This window comes from Amblyraja radiata, chromosome 8 (genome assembly GCF_010909765.2).
Source record: "Amblyraja radiata isolate CabotCenter1 chromosome 8, sAmbRad1.1.pri, whole genome shotgun sequence".
Taxonomy (NCBI): Eukaryota; Metazoa; Chordata; class Chondrichthyes; order Rajiformes; family Rajidae; genus Amblyraja; species Amblyraja radiata.
In genome coordinates, this window is record NC_045963.1 from 41,628,870 (window position 1) to 41,655,531 (window position 26,662).

A 26,662-nucleotide genomic window follows, 5' to 3' on the forward strand; every position below is an offset into this window, starting at 1 on the left:
AAAGGGAGGGAGAAGGTGGGCGAGTTGTTTGTAGGTTAGTTACCTAGAATTGGAGAATCCCGACTGGAAACATTACTTATCCACATTCTCCAGAACTGCTGCCAAGCCCACTGAGTTACTCCAGTACTTTGCGTCTTTTTTTCCGAACGAGCATCTGCAGTTTCTCGTATCTGCAGAAACCACTTGTTTCAGACTTTTGGAACTGGAGAACAAGGAACTAAAAAGACCAGATCAAGATGCTACCTCTCTCTTTCCAGCCTCTAGTTTAGTTTAGAGATACAGCCTGGAAACATGCCCTTCGGCCCATCGAGTCCACGCCGACCACGCTCACCAGTACACTAGTTCTATCCTACACACTAGCGACAATTTACAGTAGCCAATTAACCTCCAAACCTGCTCTAAATCTTTGGGATGTTGAAAGGAACTGGAGCAACCGGTCGGTCCACACGGTCACAGGCAGAATGTACAAACTTTGTACAGACAGCACCATTAGTCAGGATCAAACCCGTTTTTTTTCTGGCGCTGTGAGGCAGCAAATCTAACACGGTGCCGCTTAGAGTCTATGCTCTTAACAACACCTTTGCTGCTAAACCAGAGACGGTGCCGAGTGCCAAATATAATATTTGAGGTCAAGTCATTCTTCAGTAGCAGAAGGAGAGAGGAGAACAAACAATGAGAAAGGCTAGCTATGAACCCAGTTACTGGCATGAAGTCCTTTATCCATTCCAAGAGTGAAGGGAAAGATTCCTTACAGCAACCCCTTTGTTGGAAAAGAGAAGTACAGGTTTGGCCTTGAAGAACCATGACATGGAACTCACCCGGAAATTATCAGGGGAGATCAAGTGAAACTTTTGCCTAATCTCTTCGGGAGCACCCGCACACAGCCTGTAAAAGATGTGGTAATTTCGTTCTTCTTTGCTCTGCATACAGATGCGGGATTTTTCCAACAGGTAGTGGGAGACAAACCCTCCGACGACCGCGTTCTGTGCGGGGGGAACATGGCAAAAGAAAAATGCGTGGGTACACTGTCGGAACTGGCAATGTGGAACATTTTTAGAAAGAAAAGTCAAATAAAACTTTTTTTTTTAATTACCTTCTCGTTGAAATGGATCTCCACAAACTTTCCAAACCGACTACTGTTATTGTTACGCACAGTTTTGGCATTTCCAAAGGCTTCGAGTAAGGGATTTGCTGTTTTGGAAATAATTGATTAAGTTAATCCATCTCAGGTGTGTAAAGTTGCAGAGGACAGGAGAGGAGAGGAGTCTGAAGAAGGGTCTCGACCCGAAACATCACCCATTCCTTCTATCCAGAGATGCTGTCTGTCCCGCTGAGTTACTCTAGCATTTTGTGTCTATCTATAGAAGAGGACAGTCGTGGAGAGTTAGCCCACCAAGGCCGCGCCGACCAGCGATCACTCCCATACACTGCCACTATCCTACACACCAGTGACAATTTACAATTTTCACCGAAGCCAATAAACCTACAAACCTGAAAATAGACACAAAGGCTGGTGTAACTCAGCAGGTCAGGCAGCATCTCTGGAGAAAAAGGATGGGCAACATTTCGGGACCCTTCTTCAGACTGAATGTAGAGGGGAGGGAGCTGGAGGTAAGAAAAGGCGAGAACAAAGCAGGACCGGCAACAGATGGCCAAGGAAGGGTGGAGCCCATAATAGCCCATTGTATTTGGAGTGTGGGAGGAAACCGGAACACCCAGAGAAAACCCATGCGGTCACAGGGAGAACGTACAAACTCCATACACACGGTATCCGCAGTCAGGATCAAACCCGGATCTCTGGCGCTGTAAGTTAGCAACTCGGCCGTTGCGCCATTGTGCCGCCCTTTAGTAACACGATGCTTATAATAACACATGAACGCGTGGATAAAGAGAGCCAAAACCATAGCGATTTACAGCAAAGGTAGACCTCACGTCCTCCTTCATGTGTGATTTTTGTAGTTTTAGAGATACAGCACGGAAACAGGTCCTTCGGCCCACCGGGACCATGCCGAGCATCGATCACCTGTTCATACTAGTTTCATGTTATTCAACTTCCTCATCCACTCCCTACACATTACAGGCAATTTTACAGAGGGTAATTAACGATTAGTTTTACAGATACAGCATGGAAACAGGCCCTTCACCCACCGAGTCCATGCTGCCCTGTGATCACCTGTACACTAGTTCTATCCTACTCACAGGGGACATTAAAACATTTTTTTTACAGAAGCCAGTTAACTTACAAACCTGCACATTGTTGCAATGTGGGAGGAAACCGGAGCACCCGGAGAAAACCCACGTGGTCCCAGGAAAACCCATGTGCACGTGCACAAAGGCCACGTACAAACTCCAAACAGACAGCGCCCGTAGTCAGAATCAAACCCAGGTCTTTAGCGCTGTGAGCCAGGAATTCTACTGCTACGCCGCTCTACTACAGTACTGTAATGCTCCAGTTCCAGTGATATAGTTCGAGTCCTGGATTTTATTTTCAATGCCTCAGCCATCCCTTTTTAACCATCTGGCCTGCTACCTTGAAGGATCTCGAACATGAACAGAACTTTCCATCCTTCATTTATATGAGAGCTTCCTCACTGTTGCAATAACACAGAAAAACTGGTTTCATTTAAAACAGTGCTGAGTACAATTTCGCAGAATGCGTGAGTGTGAGTTGTGTACACACATGCATATGACCAACCAAGAGTACATGCCTCTGCTTGAAGGAATGCCTGGGCTGCGTTGCGGCATGCAATTGACCCACCTTGCACTGGGGAGGTCGCAATGGTCCACGTATGCATGCACGTGTGTATGTGAGGGGCAGCAGATGTCTGGGGGTATGCAAGCCTCCATGCATGCACGTGCAAGCACTGCCTCCTCGGACCGCTTACCTTCCACAATCCTCTCGTCGATGTCTTGGCTTGTCCCATAGGATTCCGTCAAGTACCTGGAGAATGGATGGGGAGCAAAGTTAATCTCGGCCGGCATGATGATATCCGGGGGTGGGAAGAGCAAAGCATGAACAGTCTCTGCAAACCTTCGTCAGGTTGTCGGTGGTTACGGGAAGAAGGTAGGAGAATGGAGCTGAGAGGGAAAGATAGATCAGCCATGATTGAAGGGCGTAGTAGATTCAATGGGCCTAAAAGCCTAATTCTGCTCCTCTGACTTGATATCTCCCTCCCAACAAAACAAGACTACGATACAGAAGAGATTTGACTCTGACATCGGGAGGGGAATGGGGAGTGCAGGGGAGAGATAAGTCTTTGCCTTCCATCACAGCGAGGAGGAGATGCGCTGTGATGGATGTTTGTGTAAATTGTGTTGTGTCTTTGTTCTTTCTTGTGTGTATGACTGCAGAAACAACATTTCGTTTGAACCTCAATGGGGTTTAAATGACAAATAAATTGTATTGTATTGTATAGTATTGTATTTACCTGAATGCCATCTGGATTTGGAAAGTATTAGCTACAAGGAGAGGTTGGAAAAACTTGGATTGTTTTCTCTGGAGGATGAGGGGTGACCTGATAGAAGTATATAATATTATGAGAGGTGTCGATAGGGTAGACAGTCAGAATCTTTAATCAAAGGCGGAAAGGTGGCATAGCTATCTTTAAGGTGAAATGGGAAAAGTTTAAAGGAGATGTGCAGGGCAAGTTTTTGTTACATGGAAAGTGGCGAGTGCCTGGAACGTGCTGCCAGGGGGTGGTGGAGGAGGCATATACGATAGTGACGTTTAAGAGGCTTTTAGCTAGGCACACAAATATGCAGGGAACAGAGGCCTATGGAGCACATACAGGCAGGTACCATGTTTGGCAGGGACATTGTGGGCCGAAGGGCATGTTCCTGTGCTGTCCTGTTCTATGTTCAATGATGAGGTACTAATGCAAAGAAAGGGGACTTGACAACAACAAAGAGTGGGAGTGAAAGGGATGGAGGGGCAAGGGTCATCCAGGGAGAAGAAGGGATGGCAAAGGGTGTGGGAGGAAGCTGGAAAGAATGATGGCAGGGGGGAGAGTTTAGCATGAGGTACACCTGTAGAAACTAAAGCAGGAGTGTGCAGTCATAACTGCTGCAAGATCCATACATACCGAAGGACAAACTTGGTGTTTTCTGTTTTCCCAGCACCCGATTCTCCTGATACAATGATAGACTGGCTTAGTTTGTGTACCTTCATATCACGGTAAGTTTTGTCAGCTGCAAGTCAAGATTGAGAACAGTTAGAAATATGTAACCATGGCCGACATTGTGAGATTCAGCCTCTAAACTGAGTAAAGACAGGTCAAAAAGAATATATTCTCTACACACGGGTAGATTTTTGGAGTCAGAGAGTCATACAGCATAGACCCTTCGGCCCAACTCGCCCATACCAACGATCATGCCCTCATCTACACTTGTCCCACCTGCCTGCGTTTGGCCCATATTCCTCTAAACCTATCCTATCCATGTACCTTTTTTAAATTTATCTTATTAATTTTGTGATGATATCTTATTTTAAGAGAATTCAACGGAAGAATAACTTATCTCTTAAATGTGTTCCCAGACTCATTTTAAAGGCCAATATCATTTGAAATTATTTCATTTTACATCAGAGTACTCAATAGCTTCACATATCAATTACAGAGTAAAAACAATGCACTCAAACTTTTAAGACCTTTCTAACGTTCACTGTAAAATATATGAATTAATCCTGAAGATAGACAAAATGCTGGAGTAACTCAGCGGGTCAGGCAGCGTCTCTGGAGAAAGGAAATGGTGACATTTTGGGTCGAGAACCTTCTTCAGACCCCAAAACACACCTATTCCTTTTCTACAGAGATGCTGCATGACCCACTGAGATACTCCAGCATTTTGTGTCCATCTACGATGTAAACCAGCATCTGCAGTTTCTTCCTACACCTATAAATTTATCCTGGTTTGTTCAGCTTTGGTGTTGCATGCACTGGCAATCTGGCAGCTGACTGTTCAAATGTCTGGCATCTGTCTCTCTCATTGTCAGAGAGTAGCTGGGGAGGGACTCGAGACCTGAGGGACCTGAGTGGACATGGCTGGTGTAAGGGCAGATCTGAGGCCCAGACGGCCCGAGTATTTCTCACTGCTTAAACTCAGTGTTCAAATTTATTATAATACTCAAGATGGTGCAGCAGTGGAGTTGCTGCCTTACAGTACCAGAGACCCGGGTTCGATCCTGACTACGGGTGCTGTCTGTATGGAGCTTGACCATTGTGACCATTGTACGCTTCCCCGGGTGCTCCGGTTTCCACCCACACTCTGAAGACGCACAAGTTTATAGGTTAATTGGCTTAAGTAAAGATTGTAAATGGACCCTAGTGTGTAGGATAATGTTAGTGTACGGGATGATCACTGGTCGGCGTGGACACAGTGGGCCTAAGGACCTGTTTCTGTGCTGTATCTTTAAACTAACACGTTAAAGTGCGAAATTTAAATATTTGTTAAGACATTTGGACAGGTACGTGGATAGGAGAGGTTTTGAGAATTGAGTTTAGAGATGCAGCATGGACACAAATGCTTCCACAACCCACAGACCTTATTTTCGACGAGATTTGCAGTGTGGAACGCCGACCAGCAATCACCTCATACACTAACGCCATCCCACACACTGGGGACAATTCACAATTTTTTACCAAAGCCAATTAACTTACAAACCTGTACTTCTTTGGAGTGTGGGAAGAAACTGGAACATCTGGAGAAAACCCATGCAAATACGTGGAGAACGTACAAATTCCGTACAGATAGCACCCATAGTCAGGATCGAACCCGGATCTCTGGCGCTATTAGGCAGCAACTCTACCGTTGCACCGCCCTGTGTGGGTTTATAGTTTAACTGACCTTTGCAAAATTGCCCCTAGTATGTAGGGAGTTAATGACATATTGGGCAACATTGAACAAGTGTGAACTGGTGAACGATGGTCGGTGTGGATTTGGTAGGCCGAAGAGCCTGTTTCCATGCTGCATCTTTAAAAATAAAAACAACCTGAATATGCAGCACAAACTAGAGGAGTGTTTAGCAGGAGATAGACACAAAAATCTGGACTACTCAGTGGCTCAGGCAGCATCTCTGAAGCAAAGGAATAGGTGACATTTCGGGTCAATACCCTTCTTCAGACTGAGTCAGGGGAAAGGGAAATGAGAGATATAGATGGTGATAAGGAGAGATATAGAACAAATGAATGAAATATATGCAAAAAGTGACAATGATCAAGGAAAGGTCGGCCTCATAATAGTCTGTTGGCTCTTGGATAGGTGTGAACGAGTTATACAGACAGCGAAACTCAACAGGATGACAGTGAAACTAGTACGACAACTAGGGCGAGGGACGAATGGAGAGGGGATGCAAGGGTGACTTAAAGTTAGAGAAATCAATATTAATAGCACTGGGTCGCAAGTTGCCCAATCGAGATATGAGGTGCTGTTCCTCCAATTTGCGTTTGGCCTCACTCTGACAATACTCCAGCTTTTTGTGTCTATCTTCTGTTTAAACCAGCATCTGAGTTCCTTCCTACACGCGTTTAGCAGGGATAGACAAAACAACTCACCGATGGCAAAGACGTGCGGTGGAAGAGTGCCCAAGGACTTCCCTTTGTACTTCTGAATGGAATTGGATGAGTAGAGTTTAGGTATGTCAAAGTAGGGGTTGATGGCTATCAGGATGTTAGCGACATAAGTCTGAAATGGAAGCAGAAGAACAAGCACATGAACAAAGCTGAAGATTCACTCAGGTACAGGCTCACCAAAGTCATAGAGTCATACAGCATGGAAACAGGCCCTTCAGCCCAACTTTCCCACGCTGACCAACACTAGTCCCACCTGCCTGCTTTTGGCCCATATCCCTCTGAACCTGTCCTATCCATATACCTGTCTAAATGTTTCTTAAACATTGCATAGTACCTGCCTCAACTACCTCCTCTGGCAGCTCATTCCATACACCCAACACACTTTGTGTAAAAAAGTTACCCCTCAGGTTCCCATTAAATCCTCTCCCCCTCACCTTAAACTGATGTCCTCGGGTTCTCAATTCCCCAACTCGGAACAAAAGACTGTGCAATTACCTGATCTATTCCTTTCAGACAGCACCTGTAGTCTGTCTCTGGGTCCGGGTCACTGGCATGGCAAGGCAGCAACTCTACTGCTGCACCACTGTGCTGCACTTGGACAGGAGCATGGATCGGAGAGATTGAGGGATATGGGCCGAAAGGGGGATAATGGAACTGTATAGTGTGGAACATAAGAGGGATGAAGAAATGGAGGCACAAGGAACTGCAGATGCTGGGATCCAGCTTAGAACACAAAGGATCATGCAGCATAAATTATAGGAGCAGAATTTGGCCATTCGGCCCATCAAGTCTACTTCGCCATTCAATCATGGCTCAACCCCATTCTCCTGCCTTCTCCCCATAACCCCTTTGCATCTTGGGAGAACATGGAGAGGTGCCATTTCAGATTGGGACCCTTCTTCAGACAGATGGGGTGAAGGCTGGGGCCAGGACAGTCTGGCAAGTGATAGGTGAATACAGATGAGGGAGGGGTTGATTGGCAGATGGGTGGACAAAGGCTAGATATAAAAAGGAGACCAAAGGGTGTCAGATACGGGGGGGGGGGGGGGTGAGTGAGTGAAGGAGGAGTGTAAAATGAGAACGTAGGATATAGGTGAGGAGGACGGGGGGAAGGTTCCATGATGTTGAAAGAAATGTGCGCATCAGGGTGGAGCACTTGAAGAGGGGGAGGAGTGTTATCTAAAATTGGAGAATTCAATGTTCATAACACTGGGTTGTAAGCTGCCCAAGTGGAATATAAGGTGCCGTTCCTCCAGTTTGTGTGTGGCCTCACTCTGGCAATGGAGGCGGCCCGGGTTAGAAAGGTCAGTGTGGGAATGGGAAGGGGAGTTAAAACGGTTGTCAACCGGGCGATCCAGCAGGCCTTGGTGGACCAACCACAAGTGTTCAGCGAAACAGTCGCTGAGACTATGCTTGGTCTCACCAATGTAAATGGACGAAGATATGGATGTGCCTGGAATGGAGGATAGGCAGGTACATAAGAGTTGATCGGCATCATGTTCAGCACAGATAATAAGTTAATAAGTTATAGGAGCAGAATTAGGCCATTCAGCCCATCACGTCTACTCCGCCATTCAATCATGGCTGATCTATTTTTCACTCACAACCCCATTCTCCTGCCTTCTCCCCAGAACCTTTGACACTCGTACTAATCAAGAAACTGTCAATCTCCACTTTGTCAGTCTGAATAAGGGTCTCGCTACCCATTCCTTCTATCCAGAGATGCTGCCTGTCCCGCTGAGTTACTCCAGTATTTTGTGTCTATCTTCGGTGTAAACCAGCGTCTGCAGTTCATTCCTACAAATCTCCATTTTACAAATACCCAATTACTTGGCTTCCACAGCTGTCTGTGACAATGAATTCCACAGATCCGCCATCCTGTGACTGAAGAAATTCCTCTTCACACCATGGGCTCTCATCTTGTTTAGCAGCCTCACATGCAGCACTTTATTAAAGGCCTTTTGAAAATCCAGGTAAACCACATCCACCATCACTCCTTTGTCTATCCTCCTATTTACTTTCTCAAAGAATTCTAAGAGATTTGTCAGGCGAGATCTTCCCCTTCACAAAACCATGCTGACTTTGGCCTATTTTACCACATGGATCGTGAATCTGTGGAATTCACTGTCACAGGCAACTGTGGAGGCCAAGCCAATGGGTATTTTTAAGACGCAGATTGACAGATAGTTGATAAGTAAGGGTGTCAGTGTTTATGGGGAGAAGGCAGGAGAATGAGGTTGAGAGGGAAAGATAGATCAGGCATGATTATTTGGCCTAATTCTGCTCCTATAACATGAACATATGTGCTTTTAAGTACTTGGAAACCCCATCCTTTATAATGGACTAAAATCTAACCAACCAGGCTAACCGTTATTTACTTTATTGTTTTAACCGTTATCGGGCTATAGTTTCCCCTCTTTTGCCATCCTCCCATCTCGAACATCCGCAATTTTCCAGACTTCTGGGTGTCCATCCCTGACTCTAGTGACTCTTAAAAGATCACTACTGATGCCTCCACAATCTGTAAAGCCACCTCTTTCAGACATTGTGGGCTGAAGGGCCCATTCCTGTGCTGCATTATTCCATGAAAGGTCCATCCACGGAGATAAAAAGGAGCTGGCTGGTGCCTGTACTCTGGGCTGATCTAACAGCACATCCCAGTAGGGGGCAGTACCTCCCAAACTGTAGTCATTCTGCTCTCCAGCTACGTGAAAGGACAACCCAGTGATTTCAAAGGAACTAATTAAGTAACATGATAGCAGAACAAGACATTTTAATGAGACCTTCCTGAAAAGGAATGAATTAAAAGATGAATACATCCTGTCTTCGATAGAAAGAGGGGGCAGATGATAATAGCTGTTACTAATCGAGCAATTATAAAACTGCCAAAGTTAATTCCCAGTAAGCGAACACAACAATGTTTACAAACCTGTTGTGTGCTGGTTTACTTTACTTTACTTTAGAGATACAGCACGGAAATAGGCCCAACGAGTCCGCACCGACCAACGATCACCCCATACACTAACACTGCCCTACACACTAGGGACATATTTTTACAACTTACCAAACCCAATTAACCTACAGACGTTAGACACAAAATGCTGGAGTAACTCAGCAGGACAAACAGAGAGGTAGGGAGGCCCTTTCAGAGTGTGTGCATGTGCGAGGTCTCGGGCCAGCGAGGCCTGTGGAATCAGCGATATTTTCCAGATGCTTTGAAGTTATGTATTACAGAAATGAGGTGCTTAAAGCTTAATAAAGTTTAAGTAAATTACCAGTAGCGTTAAAGTTTAATTTGCCTCACAACAATTTAAGCAACTCAATCTCAGAAGTTAAGCAGTGTGACATCGAGATGAGAAACTATTGAAACCACAACGCTTGGATCTGGATCCCAACTCACCTACTGGTGCAAAGGAATGGAAGCACTGGCTTTGTACACTAAATAACTTATTTGATGAGGGTGACGACAATGCACCAGATAAATTCAGGACATCAATAAGCTCTGTCTCTTATGACGTATATGTATTTCGATGTATTTTGAAAAATTTGTGTAGCGATATAATTCTAGGTCAGGATTTTCAGAAACAGCACCGATCACTTCAAATAATGTATGAAGGAACCATTCCTGATCTTGTATTGTCAACGCCACCAGCATTGTGTGTTTTTTCTGCTGCAACTGTTGAATGTCCTTCATTATTCACTAATTTATCCTCTAAGTGCAAGCCAATTGCTACAAAATCAAGACATTTTAGTAAAGATGACAGAAACTTTATCAACACAGAAGTAACTAATCTTTTACGAGAAGGTATCATAGAACCCAGCTCTTCCCCTTGGAGGGCACAAGTTGTCATGGTTAAGGACCACTTGGAGAGACATAGAAAGAGACTCTGCATTGATTACTCTCAAACTATAAACCAGTTCACAGAGCTTGATGCATATCCATTACCTCATATAGAAGAGATTATCAATACATTAGCTAAGTATAAGATATTCTCTACTTTTTACCTAAAAAGTGCTTACTACCAAATTCCTTTGAAAGAATCAGAGAAGAAATAAACTGCGTTTGAAGCAAATGTGAAATTATACCACTACTGCAGAGTTCCTTTTGAGGTAACTAATGATGTGGCTGTTTGTCAGAGAGAGATGGACAAACTTGTTGAACAGGAAAACTTTAAAGATACTTTCCCTTATCTTGATAATATAACTATTGCAGAAAAAGACCAAGCTGAACATGACGAAAATGTACAACGGTTTTTAGAAGTTGTACATTCTAAAAATCTAACATTAAATGAGGCTGTCAATAACATCAGTGTCATCAATTAATATTCTTGGTTATTGGGTTGGAAATGATATAATCAAGCCTGATACAGAAAGACTCCGGCCACTCCAAGAGATACCTGTTCCAGCTACATTAAACTCTCTACGAAGGGTTCTTGGTATGTTTGCAAATTATGCTAAATGGACATCAAATTCTTCTGACAAAATTCAACCTTTGATTAGAGCAAAATCTTTCCCCCTTGACTCTACCGCAATTGGTGCCTTTACTTCTTTGAAGAAACAATTGGAATCTGCAACATTATACGCCATCGATGAGGATCTCCCCTTTGTTGTTGAATGTGATGCCTCTGATTTAGCAGTATCAGCAACATTAAATCAAGGAGGACAACCAGTGGCTTTCATGTCTCATACTCTCCAAGGTAGTGAATTGCACTACCCACCCGTCAAAAAGGAAGCTACAGCAATTATTGAAGCAGTGAGAAAATGGAGTCATTTCATTGCTCGCCAGCACTTCACTTTGATAACAGATCAGCGCCTCTACTGTCAACTGCTACCAATACTACTCCACATGAGCGGTTCTTTAACTTCAAACGGCGTTCTTCTAGTGGTACTTCTCTGCCATCATGGTTGACTAGCCCTGGGCCTGTGTTGCTTCTTGGAGTGTCTTGAAGTGTGGGAGGAAACTGGAGCACCCAAAAAAAATCCATGTGGTCGCAGGGAGAACATAAATCTCCATACAGACAGCTCCCTTAGTCAGGATCAAACCAATGCCTCTGGTGCTGTAAGGCAGCAACTCTACCGCTGCACCACTGTGTCACCCTCAAATTGTGTTGGATGGAAGTCAGGTTTAAACTGTCTGTGTGCTTGGCATGGACACTGTGGGCCGAAGGGCCTGTTCCTGTGCTGTAGTGTGTTATATGTTCTATTGCAAACTCAATGGCAAGTTGAGCCACGTGTAGATCCTGCAATACTGTAGCCAAATCATAGAATGAAAACACATAAAGCACAAGATTCAAATCACACCCAACTGGATTCACTTCACACCCACCTATGCAAAAATGAAAACAAACAACATGTTTAAGATAAAACTGGGAGGAAATGCCACTCCTAGGCAACACCCAGAGCACGTGAGCAACCTATCCCTGCAGTCAGTGACATTTCACCATTAGTTTTCCAAAGCCGATATTTAGGCTTTGGTTCATTTTTATCCCCTGTACCGAGGTACAGTGAAAAGCTTTATTCTATCTTCAAATCAGAAAATACGATAAATATAAATATAATCAAGTTAAACTCAAGTATAATGGGTAGAGCATAGGGGAAGGTACAGATTGCAGAATATAGTTCTCATTAATTTAGTTTCGAGATACATCGTGGAAACAGACACTTCAGCCCACCGAGTCCACGCTGACCAGCAATCACCTGTGGACTAGTTCTATCCTATACACTAGGGACAATTTACAGAGGCCAATTAACCTACAACCTGCAGGTCTGTGGAATGTGGGAGGAAGCCGGAACACCAGGAGAAAACCTACATGGTCACAGGGAGAACGTACAAACTCTGTACAGATAGCACCCTCTGTACAGATACAGGATCAAACCTGGGTCTCAAGTGCTGTAAGGTAGCAACTCCACTGAGGCTCCGAGCATTATAGCACACCAGTTCCATAGACAAAGTCAAATGTCCTCAATGGAGTTGAGGTGAATTGGACAGTACCCTAGCTTATGGAAAGACCATTCGGAAGCATGATAAAGGGCCTGTCCCACTTTCACGGCCTCTGCCGAGTTTACCCTTGACTCATACTCGCAGCATGGTCGTCACGAGGTCGTAGGGGGTCGTAGCAGGCCGTGATGCTAGTCGTAGGTACTCGTGGCATCAAGTAGGTCGGGGCGTTTTTTCTAGCCTGATGAAAAATGTCCACGAGTAAAAAAGGTTGTGAATTAGGTCGTGAAAGTGGGACAGGCCCTTAACAGATTGCAAGAAGCTGTTCCTGAGTCTGGTGAAGCGCGCTTTCAAGCCTCTGTATCTTCTGCCAGACAGGAGCAGGAAGAATCCCGCAAGCATTGCCACTTTCATTTCACTGTACATCTTGTATGTGTATGTGACAAATAACGTTGACTTGACTTGACTGGGCTGGGACAAGTCTTTGATTATGTTGGCTGCTTTTTCAAGGCAGCGTGAAGTGTAGGTGGAGTCAATGGTGGGGCTTCTGGTCGGTGTTATGGACTGGGCTACATCTACAACTCTGCAATTTAAGGTATACTGAAAAACTGTTGTGTGTGGCCCTCATCTCTCTAAACCCTTCCTATCCATGTACCTGCCCGGGTGCTTTTACTTGCCGTTATAGAATCTGCCTCAACCACCTCCACGTTCCATACATTCTGTAATTTTATTGGCGCCAGAAATGTGGTGACTATGATTGTATGATTTTACGGGGTTGTATGCAAAAAAAGAATTTCACTGTATGTAAGTACATGTGAAAACAAAGTATCATTGAATATACTCACCACCCTCCGACCCCTCAGGTTCCTATTAAATCTTTCCCCACTCACCTTAACCCTATGTCCTCTGGTTTTGATTCACCTACACTGGGTAAAAGTCTCTGTATATTTTCCCTAACTATTCCCCTCATGATTTTATACACTTCTAAGATCACCCCTCATCCTCCTGCACTCAAAGGAATAAAGTCCAAGCCAACCCAACCTCTCCCTATAGCTCAGGATCTAAAGTCCTGGCAGCATCCTCAAAAATCTTCTCTGCACTCTTTCCAGCTGAATGACATCCTTCCTACAGCATTAGGAAATCTGTAGCACAGGAAGAGCTGAGAATTGAGTTGGGACTTACGTAGATCTTGTCCTTGCTGTAACGTACTCGGATGTTGTTCAGGAGCGTAGCTTCATTCAAGTACATAAGGCCACCTGAAAGTAATTGGAAAAGGAAACCAATGAGGTCAAGCCAAAGACGACAACATGTTGGAGTAACTCAGGCAGCAGCATCTCTGAAAAACGTGGATAGGTGACGTTTCAGGTCGGGACCCTTCTTCAGACTGATTGTAAGGGGTGGGGAAAGAAAGCTGGAAGAGAGGAGGGCCAGGACAAAGCATGTAGGAAAGAACTACAGATGCTGGTTTAAATCGAAGGTAGACACAAAATGGTGAAGTAACTCAGCGGGACAGGCAGCGTCTCTGGAGAGAAGGAATGAGTGACGTTTCGGGTCGAGACCCTTCTTCAGGACAAAGCATGGCAGGCAATAGGAGAACAAAGGAAAAGGGGCAGAGGGTTGGAAAGAGAAGAAAAAATGTGTGATTCTGCAGGATTAAAGAGTTGCGAATTGTGAAGCCAAAGGAAGAAATGTAGGTGGAGGGAAAGGGAGAGGGGAGAAATAGGTATGAGTGCAGGTGGGACACAGGGAAGGGGGGATGGAGGAAGAAAGGGGGGGGGGGGGGGGGGGGCGTGGAAGAAAGGGAAGGGAAGAAAAGGAAGGGGGTGCTAGAGGTTACCTAAAATTGGAGAATACAATTTTCACACCATAGTTATAAGCTACCCAAGTGGAATATGAGGTGCTGTTCCTCCAGTTTACATTTGGCCTCACTCTGGCAATGGAGGCGGGCCTGGACACAATGGTCAGTGTGGGAATGGGAAGCGTAGTTAAGATGGCTGGCAACCGGGAGATCCAGCAGGCCTTGGCAGAACGAGCACAAGTGATCGGCGATCAAGCAGATGGAGCATCAGCTCAGCCTCGTGGCCAGTGTAGATCAGTAACTGGAACTCAAAGCCTGAGCAGTCGTCTCGAATGAACCAGTACCTGCATCACATGCACTCAAACAAACAAGGTGCTGGAGTAACTCAGCAGATTGGGCAGCATCTCTGGAGAACATGAATGTGCAACATTTTAGGTCAGGTTCTTCTTCAGACTCCACAAAGTGCTTGAGTAACTCAATGGGTCACGCAGCTTCACTGGAAAACATAGATTAGTGACTTTTCGGGTCAGGCAGGTGGGACTGGTGTTGTTGGCGCATGTTGGTCAGTGTAGGCAAGTTGTTTCTTAAACATTGCGATAGTACCTCCAACTTCTACAAACTTTCCCCTCTCTCTCCCCTTCTCTCCCTCCCCCCTTTCTTCCACCCTTGTGGTTTAACCAGTTTCACAATCTGCAACTATTTATCCTTCTTGGGATCACACATTACCTAGCCAACAATTGGCCAAATGGCCTATCAGGGAACCACCCTTCCCGAGGTCTTTTGTTGTCTGGTCTTTTCTTGCCCCTAGTTCTTCCCCACCTTGCCACTTTCAGTCTGAAGAAGTGTCCCGACCCGAAACGGCACCTATCCATTTTCTCCAGAGATGCTGCCTGTCCCGCTGAGTTAGTCCAATACTCTGTTTCTATCTTTGGTATGAAACAGCATCTGCAGTTCCTTCTTATTACAGCAAACTTCCTAGTTCTTCCAGTTTTTCCACATTCACAGTTATATGCTGGCACGGAGAAGTGCTTCCAAACATTCCTTCCATTCTGACGTCCTTAAGTAACTCTCTGAACGTGGTGATAAATGGATGACGCCACTTATTTGGCTCATGTAAACAATATCATTATCGCAAGATTATCCACTCTGTATCTAGCAACCAATTTGGATTCTCTAAGAGTCACCGCAATAGACAGGAGGGAAAAGAAAATCATGTCATACCATTAGCAGTAAAAGTGATAAAATGCCAGTGTTTCACAAAAGAGTAGGCTCCGACCATGTTAAAGCCAATAGAAGCTGACTCTGACAGTTGTGAACATAAACAGAGTGCCCTGGAGCGCAGGAGGATGAAGGGCGATCTTATTGAGGTGGATAAAATCATGTGGGGAAAAGATAGAGGTGAAAGCCTAGTCTTTTACCCAGAGTAGAAGAATCACAAACCAGAGGACAAAGGTTCAAGGTGAGAGGGGAAAGATTGAATAGGAACTAATAGAATTGGAGGGTGGTGGGTGTATGGAATAAGCTGCTAGAAGAGGTAGTTGAGGCAGGTATTATAACAACACTTAAAATACATTTAGCAGGTACATGGACAGGAAAGGTTTAGAGGGATATGAGCCAAACTTGACAGTGATTTTGACATGCAAGAGAGAAAGAGAATGGAGGCACCAAGTTCAAAACCAAGGTAAGAGTTAACTTCAGATTTTAAAAAAAAATTATGGAGTGGCAATCTGGGGATTAAATTAGAATTCCCCGTAGAAGAAGAAGCTTATTAAGTGGTTTCAGTTTGAGAAGAAAATCTTTGAACTGTTAATTACAACATGACTACTAAGGTGAATCAATTGCTGGTGAGATGTGAGAGAGTGCGTTTCAGGAAGTGTTTTCAGGCAGGTGTGTCTCCTGCGTGTTATTACAACTATGAAGGTCATTGGTGTTGTGTAATTGTACAAAGGTTTACTAAATATTGCGCACTGGGTTAAGAGTTCAAGCTGCTCGAAGTAGGTGTAAATCCTTGCTGTACTGAAGATAGAACAGTACAGCATGGGAACATGCCCTTCGGACCACAATGCCCCACAACAGGACATAGGTTTAAGGGGAAAGATTTCAGTGGAACCCAAGGGTTAATTAGTTTTTTTTACTCAAAGAGTGGTGGGTGTATGCAACGAGCTGCCGGAGGAGGAAGTATCATCACATTTAACAGAGAGTGAGAGAATCAGGCGGAAAGAGCATGGATGGGAACGGACGAGGGCTGGAAGATGAGCCAGAGCACAGGATAGTTTCAATATGACCTTCACCTTTCACAGGCATTCAAGCAATCAAGTACTTGGTACTAGATCGAGTACCAGAATCAATGTGATTATGACCGGGCAATTTAACGTTGACGTTCATTAATGGGCAAATATTAAGATTATTTAAAGGACTCCTGCTTAAACTTTGTGTCCTGGGGTCCTTCGCATCTGCTTGGTGGTGCCGGAGGTCAGACGGGCCCCGCGGTGGGTGCTGGAGGTCGGTCGAGTACTCGCCACTTAGAACAAACTGGTGTTGGGGATCGGCGGCAAACAAAGAGGGACCCGGCATGGGGGGCCGCTGAGAGAACAGAGGGACCCAATTGGGACTACACTGAATACTTTGTAACTTTGTCAGCGTCCTTTACGTGGTGACTCTTTGTATACTTTGTGTATGGCATACAAAACAAAGAGTTTCACTGTGACACATCACATGCGATAATAAGGTATAATTCATTCATGCATTTGGACAGGTACATGGATGGGATGGGTTTGGAGGGTTATGGATCAGGCGCGGGCAGGTGGGACTAGTGTAGATGGGGCATATTGGTCGGTGTATGCAAGTTGTGTTGAAGAGCTTGTTTCCGCGCTGTATGACTTTGACTATTACTCTAATGTCCATGCCAAACGTCATGCCAAGTTCAACTAATCTCCTCTGCCTGTAAATGATCCATATCCCTCCATTACCTGCATATCCATGTGCCTATCTAAAAGCCTCCTAAACATCACTATTGTATCTGCCTGCACCATTTCCCCAGCCAATGCGTTCCAAGCACCCACCACCCTGTGTAAAATAAATTGCCCCGCACATCTCACAGAGTATGGAAAAAGGTTCTTTGATCCCTTGCCCATGTTGACCAAGATGCCCCATCTACGCTTGTCCTAACTTGCCTACAACGACCAACATGCCCCATCTGCATGAGTCCCAACTTGCCCATGCCGACCAACGTGTCCCATCTACACTAGTCCCACTTTCCCATACCGACCAACGTGTCCCATCTACATTAGTCCCATCTCCTTTAAACCTTGCCCCTTTCACTCTAAAGCTATGCCCAAATGCTCAGCAAACCATTTTAGACTGCAGGAACGAGCTGGTATTAATCCCACACCCAGAGGCACACGTTTTACTCACAGTTATCCTCCACATCCTTTTTACTGTCCTCTTCTGCAGAAAAAACTTGATTGACAGGAGCTAGGAAGGTCTGGGGTGGGGAAAAAAATCAGCCTGTCAATTCATTGCAACATAGAAATGGAAGCTTTCAGAAATGAGATAATATTTGCCATAAACAATACGATCCAGGGACAACAGGAAATGTGATCGCCAGTTGTCCCTTCTTGTGGCTAATTGTTTTTTTCAATGTCTACTCAACAAACATCTCCTCCCACCCCCACTCCTCAATGGAAGTCTGTGGATCTCAAATTGGATTAGATTTAAGTTTATTATTGTCACGTGTACCAAGGTACAGTGAAAAGCATTGTTTTGCATCCTTTCCAAACAGATGATATAACACTGTACATAGATACAATTAATTCAAACTCAAGTACATCAGATAGTGGGGCACATAAGGACGGCTCAGTGGCGCAGTGGTAGAGTTGCTGCCTTGGTGCCAGAGACCCGGGTTTGATCCTGACGATGGGTGCTGTCTGTACGGAGTTTGTACATTCTCCCTGTGACCGCATGGATCATCTCCGGGTGCTCCGGCTTCCTCCCACACTCCAAAGACTTCATTAAAATTGTAAAATTGTCCCTGGTGTGTGGGATGGTGTTAGTGTACGAGGTGATCGCTGGTCGTTGTGGACTCGGTGAGCCGAAGGGCCTGTTTCCGCACTGTATCTCCAAAATCCAGAAATCGAAACCATTAATAAAAAGATAGGGCAAAGGAGAAGATACAGAATGCAAAATATAGTACTCAGCATTGTAGCACATCAGTTCCATAGACAAAGTCCAATGTCTGCAAAAGGGTAGGAGTGAATCGCACAGTACCCTAGCTTATGGAAGGACTGTTCAGAAGCTTGGAGGGGAAGAAGCTGTTCCCGAGTCTGGTGGTGGCACCTTCTGCCGGACGGGAGCAGGGAAAAGGAGGAATGACCAGGGTGGGACAGCTTTGGTCACTTTTCCGAGGCAACGTGAGGTGTGGATGGAGTCATCGGAAGCAATCCAGTCACTGTGGCTCTCTGGAGGACCTCGGGAACTGCTGGGCATCAGTGGGCAGTCTGCTCCCTCTCCGGGGTCAGCTACAGCCTTTCAATCGGAACAACTAGGGGGAGGGGGTGTGGAAGGAGAGGCAAACGCGTGCTGTGAGGCAGAAGGAGGGTCAAGACAAGAGTCGAGAGTGTTTCATTGTTATACGTCCCAGACAGGACAATGAAATTCTTACTTACAGCAGCACGACATAATATGTAGTGTGTGTTCGTGTGTGTTGTGTGTGTGTGCGTGTGCGTTCGTGTGTGTCAGTGCATGTATGCGTGTCTATGTGTGTATATATACATATATATATATGCCCCTAAGTCTATGTAGTTCAGAATGTATTTGGAGGTTGTAGTGTTTAATAGCCTGAAGGCTGTAAGAAGTTGTCCCTGAACGTTACAGTTTTCAGGCTCCTGTAAGTTTTAAGGTTCTTTTTCAGGTAAGTGATGAATCACGTCTGGACGGAGGATGTGATGCAACCACCCAGAAAATGCCACCTTAAATTCTAGACCTCTGCCATCCCAGCTGGAGATTCAACTGGGACAGAGCTGTGGAGAGGTCAGCCTGTCAGCAGAATTCCAGGACATAAAGGAATCTGGCTCTCTAGTCCAATTCCTGTCTCCCCCAAGTTCCTGGTGCCATAAGAATAAGAGCCAGTGGACCACAAGACGTGCCAGGAAAGCCAACTCCACACAGACATCGAACTCGGGTCTCTGGCGCTGTGCTGTCTGTGTGGAGTTTGCATGTTCTCCCTGTGACCGCATGGGTTTCCACCGGGTGCTCTGGTTTCCTGCCACATCCCAAAGACGTGCAGGTTTGCTGGTTGATTGGACGGCGCGCACTCAGTGGACCGAAGGACCTGTTTCCATGCTGCATCTCTAAAGTCTTAAGTAAAGACTAAAGTCTATGGAAGGGTGACCAAATCTGAACACATAATGACTCCAAATAAAGATACAAAATGCTGGAGTAACTCAGCGGGTCAGCAGCATTGCTGCAGAACATGGATTGGTGACGTTTCGGGTTGGGACCCTTCCTCAGATTCTAAATGTGGCCTCACGTACAACTTATGTGAAAAAAACTCAGCTCAACACAACTTGCTTATCAAACACTGCATCGTGTCAACAGCTCTCAAAACAACTGAAGGTTGGCCTCATAATAAGGGAAAACAAAGCAGGGCACGTATATGTTGCTGAGTTGTACGACCAATTCTCAGGAGTGAGTCAGTGTATTTGATCAGTGAACTCATCTGTGAATTACCTTGGGCAGTAAACAACTTGTATTTCCGTGCAGTACCCACTCCAGACATAAAATGCCCTTTCCTAAAACAAGGGGGCAGATTATTATCTCAATGGGGTTAGGTTAGGTAAGGGGGAGGTGCAGCGAGACCTGGGTGTCCTTGTACACCGGTCACTGAAAGTTGGCGTGCAGGTACAGCAGGCAGTGAAGAAAGCTAATGGAATGTTGGCCTTCATAACAAGAGGATTTCAGTATAGGAGTAAAGAGGTTCTTCTGCAGTTGTATAGGGCTCTGGTAAGACCACATCTGGAGTATTGTGTACAGTTTTGGTCTCCTAATTTGTGGAAGGACATCCTTGTGATTGAGGCAGTGCAGCGTAGTTTCACGAGATTGATCCCAGGGATGGCGGGACTGTCAAATGAGGAAAGATTGAAAAGACTAGGCTTGTATTCACTGGAGTTTAGAAGGATGGGGGGGGGATCTTATAGAAACATATAAAATTATAAAAGGACTGGACAAGCTAGATGCAGGAAAAATGTTCCCAATGTTGGGCGAGTTCCAGAACCAGGGGCCACAGTCTTAGAATAAAGGGGAGGCCATTTAAGACTGAAGTGAGAAAAAACTTTTTCACCCAGAGAGTTGTGAATTTATGGAATTCCCTGCCACAGAGGGCAGTGGAGGTCAAATCACTGGATGGATTTAAGAGAGAGTTAGATAGAGCTCTAGGGGCTAGTGAAATCAAGGGATATGGGGAGAAGGCAGGCACGGGTTATTGATTGGGGACAATCAGCCATGATCATAACGAATGGCGGTGCTGGCTCGAAGGGACGAATGGCCTCCTCCTGCACCTATTTTCTATGTTTCTATGTTAGTGCAAAGGAGAAGATACAGGGTGCAGAATTGAGTTCTCAGCATTATCCAACCAGATTTCAAGCAAAACAACCCTTTCACTGTACCTCAGTACACGTGACGATAATAAACCTGAACCCACTGACAGGCCTAACAGATGAATGCATTGCCAATGTTCTCTTTATATCCGAGACAAGGCCCAAATTGTTCCCAGGTTTGAATAGTTTAATTGCAAAAGAAATAAATCAAGAATCGCATCATACTAAAATAGATTTTCTCCCCTCAATCAAACAAAGCGGAAAAATTAGTTTAACATTAATCATATGGTGATGTCCTTTATGAACGTTTCATGTACGTAGGTAAAAGAACATAGAACAGCACGGCACAAGAACAGGCCCTTCGGCCCACACTGTCCATGCTGAGCATGATGCCAAGACCAACTCTTATCTATCTGTACATAATACAGACCCCTCCATTCTCTGCATATCCATATGCCTATCCAAATGTCTCTTAAATGTCACTATCGTACCTGCCTCCACGACCACCTCCAGCAGCACGTTCCAGGCACTCACTACACTGTGTAAAGATCTTGTCCCGAACATCTCTTTTAAACTTTGCCCCCTCTCACTTTAACACTATGTCCTCTCGTCTTTAATTTTTCTATCCTAGGAGAAAGGTTCCGACTCTCTACCTCATCCCTGCCTCTCATCATTCTATATGCTTCCATCAGGTCTCCCCGCAACCTCCGTCATTCCAGAGAAAACACTCCGTCAGTCCGACCTCTCCCTGCAGGTGAAACGCCCTAATCTCGGCAATGTTCTGGTAAAACATCTACATTTTATAGATGTATCACTTTCCAAATAATAAACCTTTTGCCTTTGAGAATTGATTTGTACCGGGTTGTCGCTGTATAAATATTCTTAAAACCACCTCCCTCCACCAAGGTCATGGAGTCATAAAGCGTGGAAACAGGCCCATCAGCCCAACTTGCCCACACCGACCAACATGCCCCATCTACACTAGTCCTATATGTGATTGACCCATATCCCTCTAAACCTGTCCTATTCATGTACCTATCTAAATATTTCTTAAACATTGCAATAGTACCTGCCTCAACTACCACCTCCAGCAGCCCGTCCATATACTGACCACCCTGTGTAAAGATACCCCTCAGTTTGCTCTTAAATCTTTCCCCCCTCGTCTCAAACTTATGTCCCCTGATGCTCGATCTGGGCAAGAGACTGTGGAATTACCTAATCTATTCCTCTCGCGATGTTATACAGTTCTATAAGATCACACCTCATCCTCCTGCATTCCAAGGAATAGAGTCCTAGCCTGCTCAACCGCTCCCTGTAGTTCAGGCCATCGAGTTCTGGTAACATCCTCATAAATCTTCTCTGCACCTTTTCCAGCTTGGCAATTTAAATTAATGTCCATGAAGAACACATAAATATGCAGTGAATGAAGGGATAAGGACTATATGCAAATCATTTTTAATCTAAGTATCACTCCGCTGATTGGTTAGCACGCAACAAAAAGCTTTTCACTGTACCTTGGTACATGTGACAATAAACTAAACTAAATTTTACCGAAGAAACGAGGATGCAGGTTTCAAAAAAAGGACACAAAGTGTTGGAGTAACTCAGTGGGTCAGGCTGCTTTTCTGGAGAACATGGAGAGGTGATATTTTGGATCGGGACCCTTCTTCGCCCCATCTTCAGTCACATGAAGCCTCTAAGTAGAATAGAAGATAAACTCATGTGGCTTAACCCTTATCAAGCAGTGACCAGCAGGTGGTTTTCTTTGCCTTTGAAGCTCCCCACGGAATGTCAAAATGGTTTGAGCCAATGAGTGCCACCCAACAAAGCAGTTGGCTTCTCAAACATTGAACAAAAATGAATGACCAGAACACTTGCTTTCACTTAGTTATAGAGATGCAGCGTGGAAACAGGCCCTTCAGCCCACCAAATCCACGCCGACAAGCAATCAGACAGTCTGATAAAAAGGGACCCGAAACGTCACCTATCCATGTTCTCCAGAGATGCTGCCTGACCCACTGAGTTACTCCAGCACTTAGTTCGCCTTTTGTTTTAATGTAGACTTCTCCCATAGTCATTTATTTTCTATGAATGTGAAGTGTCATCTCCTGTGGACGTGTGGACAGTGCCTTGGCCGGTGCTAGCTGACCTTGTCCCATTGCAAGATGAACGAGTTTTAATCTCCATTTATCACCGAGCCTGATAATACTCTTATTTCAAGTAATCTTATGTTGATTACTCTCTCACACGCTGCTTCAGCAAACAGCAACCCACATAAAATAAGTGAAATCATGCAAAGATTAAGTGGGAGTCAGGAATTTTGACTGCATAATTGAACTAATAACTCTGAGAACATCATTACAGGACACTTCTGTTCAGGGTGACCTTTCCCCATCTCAAAACACAACTAGGTCACCATTTACATTAACATAACATTTTCAGAGCTGTGGAATTTAAATGAAACCTGCTAACAATTTTGTTCAAGAAATATTGAACGTGAGCAGTTTTTAAAGAGTTCAAGGCATAGATCGGGTAGACAGTCATAACCTTTTTTCAGGATGGAAAAAGCAAATACTAGAGGGCATAGCTTTAAGGTGAGAGGAGCAAAGTTTAAAAGAGATGCACAAGGATTTTCTTTCTACAGAGGGTCGTGGTGGGTGCCTGAAACGTGCTGCTGGGGGTAGTGGTGGAGGCAGATACAATAGTGGCATTTAAGAGACTTTCGGATAGGCATTTGGATATGCAGGGAATGGAGGGATATGGATGAAGTATCGGCATAGATAGAGACAGTCAGACCCTTTTTCCCCAGGGTGAAAATGTCCACACGAGAGCATAGCTGTAGGGTGAGAGGGGGAAAGTTTAATGGTGATGTGTGGGGCAAGTCCTTTATTAGCACATAGTGGTGGGGGCCTAGAATGCACGACCAGGGGTGGCGGTGGAGGCAGATGCAGCGCTTAAGAGGAAATGCAGGGAATGGATGCATATGAATTATATGCAGGCAAATAAGAATTGGGTCTTGGCATCATGTTTGGCACAGACATTGTGGGCCGAAGGACCTGTTCTTGTGCTGTTATGTGCTATGTTCATTCACCCTTAGGGAGGATAGCACGAGGTGGATGACCCAGAACACAGACAAGTACAGAACAGGAAGAGGCCAAACATGATGCCAGGTTAAACTAATCTCAGACACAAAGTGCTGGCTGGAGTAACTCAGCAGGTCAGGAAGTAAACAAAAATGTGTAGGAAGGAACTTCAGATGCTGGAAGATAGATGCGAAATGCTGGAGTAACTCAGCAGGTCAGGCAGCATCTCTGGAGAAAAGGAATAGCTGACGTCCAGACCCTTCTTCAGGCTGAGAATCAGGGGAGAGAGAAACTAGAAGTATAAAAAGGTACCGAACATATCAGAGATGGCACCGATGACCATCTTCAGGTCAGGAAGCAACACAGGAGAACATGGATAAGTGACGTTTCGGGTTGGGACCCTTCTTCAGACTGATCTCATCTGCTTGCAAGTGATTTATATCCCTCCATTCCCTGCTTAACAGTGTCAAATGTAAACCAAAGGCAATCATCGGTAAACACTGGCAGCATAATTATCTTCTCCATAATACTATGAGCAGTGAGCTGTCCCTATTGTAATGTAAAACCGGATTATGTGCAGGAAGGAACTGCAGATGCTGGTTTAAACCGATGATAGACAAAAACTGCTGGAGTAACACAGCGGGACAGGCAACATCTCTGTAGAGAAGGAATGGGTGATGTTTCGACCCAAAAGAGTCTGTAGAAGGTTCTCGATCTGAAACGTCGCCCATTCCTTCTCTCCAGAGATGCTGCCTGTCCTGCTGAGTTCTCCAGCATTTTGTCCCTATCTTCAGTATAACTGGATCATATCACTGCCCCAGAGGCGTTATATTCACTATGGTCACTGCTAGAAGGCAGGATGAAAAATAATGGATCCATCATAAACACGATAAAATCTAATGTCATTTAAAGAAAGCTCAATGTTCCTCTGAAGTGATTGCAGCAAATATAAGGGCTGTATTCACAGACGAATGCCAGCAGATGGAGAGATGGGTGGAACACTACTCCGACCTCTACTCGAGAGAGAACACTGTGTCCCCCTCAGCCCTTGATGCCATCGAGTGCCTGCCGACCATGGATGAGTTAGACACAGAGCCGACGGTAGAAGAGCTCAGCAAGGCCATTGACAGCCTGGCCTCAGGCAAGGCCCCATGCAGCGACGGGATTCCCCCTGACCTGATCAAGCATTGCAAAACTACCTTCCTGCTTCCTTTGTATGAAGACCTCTGCCAGTGCTGGCAAGAAGGAGCTGTACCGCAGGACATAAGGGATGCTACGATCATCACGATCATATCCTGGCAAGACAAAGTGTCCAACGCTGAGATCCTGTCTCGTGCTGGCCTTCCCAGTATGTACACTCTACTCTGGCAGCGCAGACTACGGTGGCTGGGCCATGTCCACCGCATGGAGGATGGCCGTATTCCAAAAGACATCCTCTATGGAGAGCTGACATCTGGGAGGAGAACCATCGGCCGCCCCCAGCTACGTTACAAGGATGTCGGCAAGAGAGATATGAAGGCGCTAGACATCGATGTGGAGTCCTGGAAGAGCCTTGCAGCTGACCGCACGAGGTGGAGAGGTACCCTGAACCAACATCTCAAAGTGGGGGAAGAGAAACTGTTGAACGCAGCGGCAGACAAGCGGGCACGCAGAGAGGAGTGCAGCAACTTCAATAAACCAGAGACCACACACAAATGTGACCTTTGCGACAGAGACTGTCACTCCCGCATTGGTCTCTTCAGCCACAAGCGACGCTGCTCTAGCCGAGGTTTGGAGCAAGCAGCCAACAACTAGGATGCATCACCCATGGTCAGTCATGACCGAGGGGGGCCTACGATTAAAACCAGTATAGTCACATTAGAAGAATCACTTTTGATTCAGTATACCATCAAAATAGGGATGCATCATAAAGTACCAGAAAGAGGACAGTTTTTCGGAAAGAATGGGGTAATAAGAGTTAAGTTTCTTCCTATAGAGGGACAGATAAAATTGGACATGGTCCCGAGTGTGTAGGATTGTGCTAGTGTATGGGTGATCGCCGGTTGACTCGGACTCAGTGTGCATAAGAGCCTGCTTCTGTGCTATATTTCTAACGTCTAAAATCTGAAAAACACCACCGTCCTGATTGTGACTCGAAAACCGACTGTGCCTCAGCCCACAGATGCTGCCTGACCTGCTGAGTTCCTCCAGCAGTTTATTTCCTGCTGGAAGACAAACCAATATGCTACTCACCTTGTTCTTCTGATTCAACGGCTCAATGGTTAATGTGTCAACCCCAATGTCAATGATGGAACCCAACTGGAACCCATCCAGTTGGTGTGGAGCCCACACTGCCTTCCCATCCTCCATTTTGTTTTTTCAGAAACTTTCCACGATGCCCTTGTTGGAAAAGAAAGAAAAAAAACACCAAGTTCAGACATTTCTTCTTTGTAAAAACATAGTACATGATCTTGAGGAGAATAGATAGAGTATAGTCTTTTACCCAGAGGAGGGAAATTGAGAACCAGACGTCATAGGTGTAAGGTATGGGGGGGGAAGGATTTAATGAGAACATGAGGGGCAACTTATTATTTTACATACAAAGGGTGGTGGGTGTATGGAACGAGCTGCTGGAGGAGATAGTTTGGGCAGGTACTACTGTATCACGTTTAACAAACATTTAGACAAGTACATGGACAGGAAAG

At 45.2% G+C, this 26,662-nt stretch overlaps 1 protein-coding gene across 4 annotated transcripts in view; it reads right to left on the minus strand.

Annotated features, from left to right (window-relative positions):
* myo6 (myosin VI) overlaps positions 1–26,362 on the minus strand; it is a 101,625-nt gene extending 75,263 nt beyond the window's left edge. For all 4 annotated transcript variants that reach the window (XM_033025665.1, XM_033025663.1, XM_033025664.1 and 1 more), the window contains exons 1-8: positions 26,211–26,362; positions 17,717–17,786; positions 13,687–13,760; positions 6,549–6,678; positions 4,083–4,188; positions 2,886–2,941; positions 1,094–1,191; positions 819–983 (exon numbers count right to left, since the gene is read on the minus strand). In XM_033025665.1, the coding sequence (XP_032881556.1) occupies positions 819–983; positions 1,094–1,191; positions 2,886–2,941; positions 4,083–4,188; positions 6,549–6,678; positions 13,687–13,760; positions 17,717–17,786; positions 26,211–26,327 (816 nt within the window). In that variant the 5' untranslated portion in view covers positions 26,328–26,362. The remainder of the gene's footprint in view (positions 1–818; positions 984–1,093; positions 1,192–2,885; positions 2,942–4,082; positions 4,189–6,548; positions 6,679–13,686; positions 13,761–17,716; positions 17,787–26,210) is intronic.
* Positions 26,363–26,662: the final 300 nt, after the last annotated feature.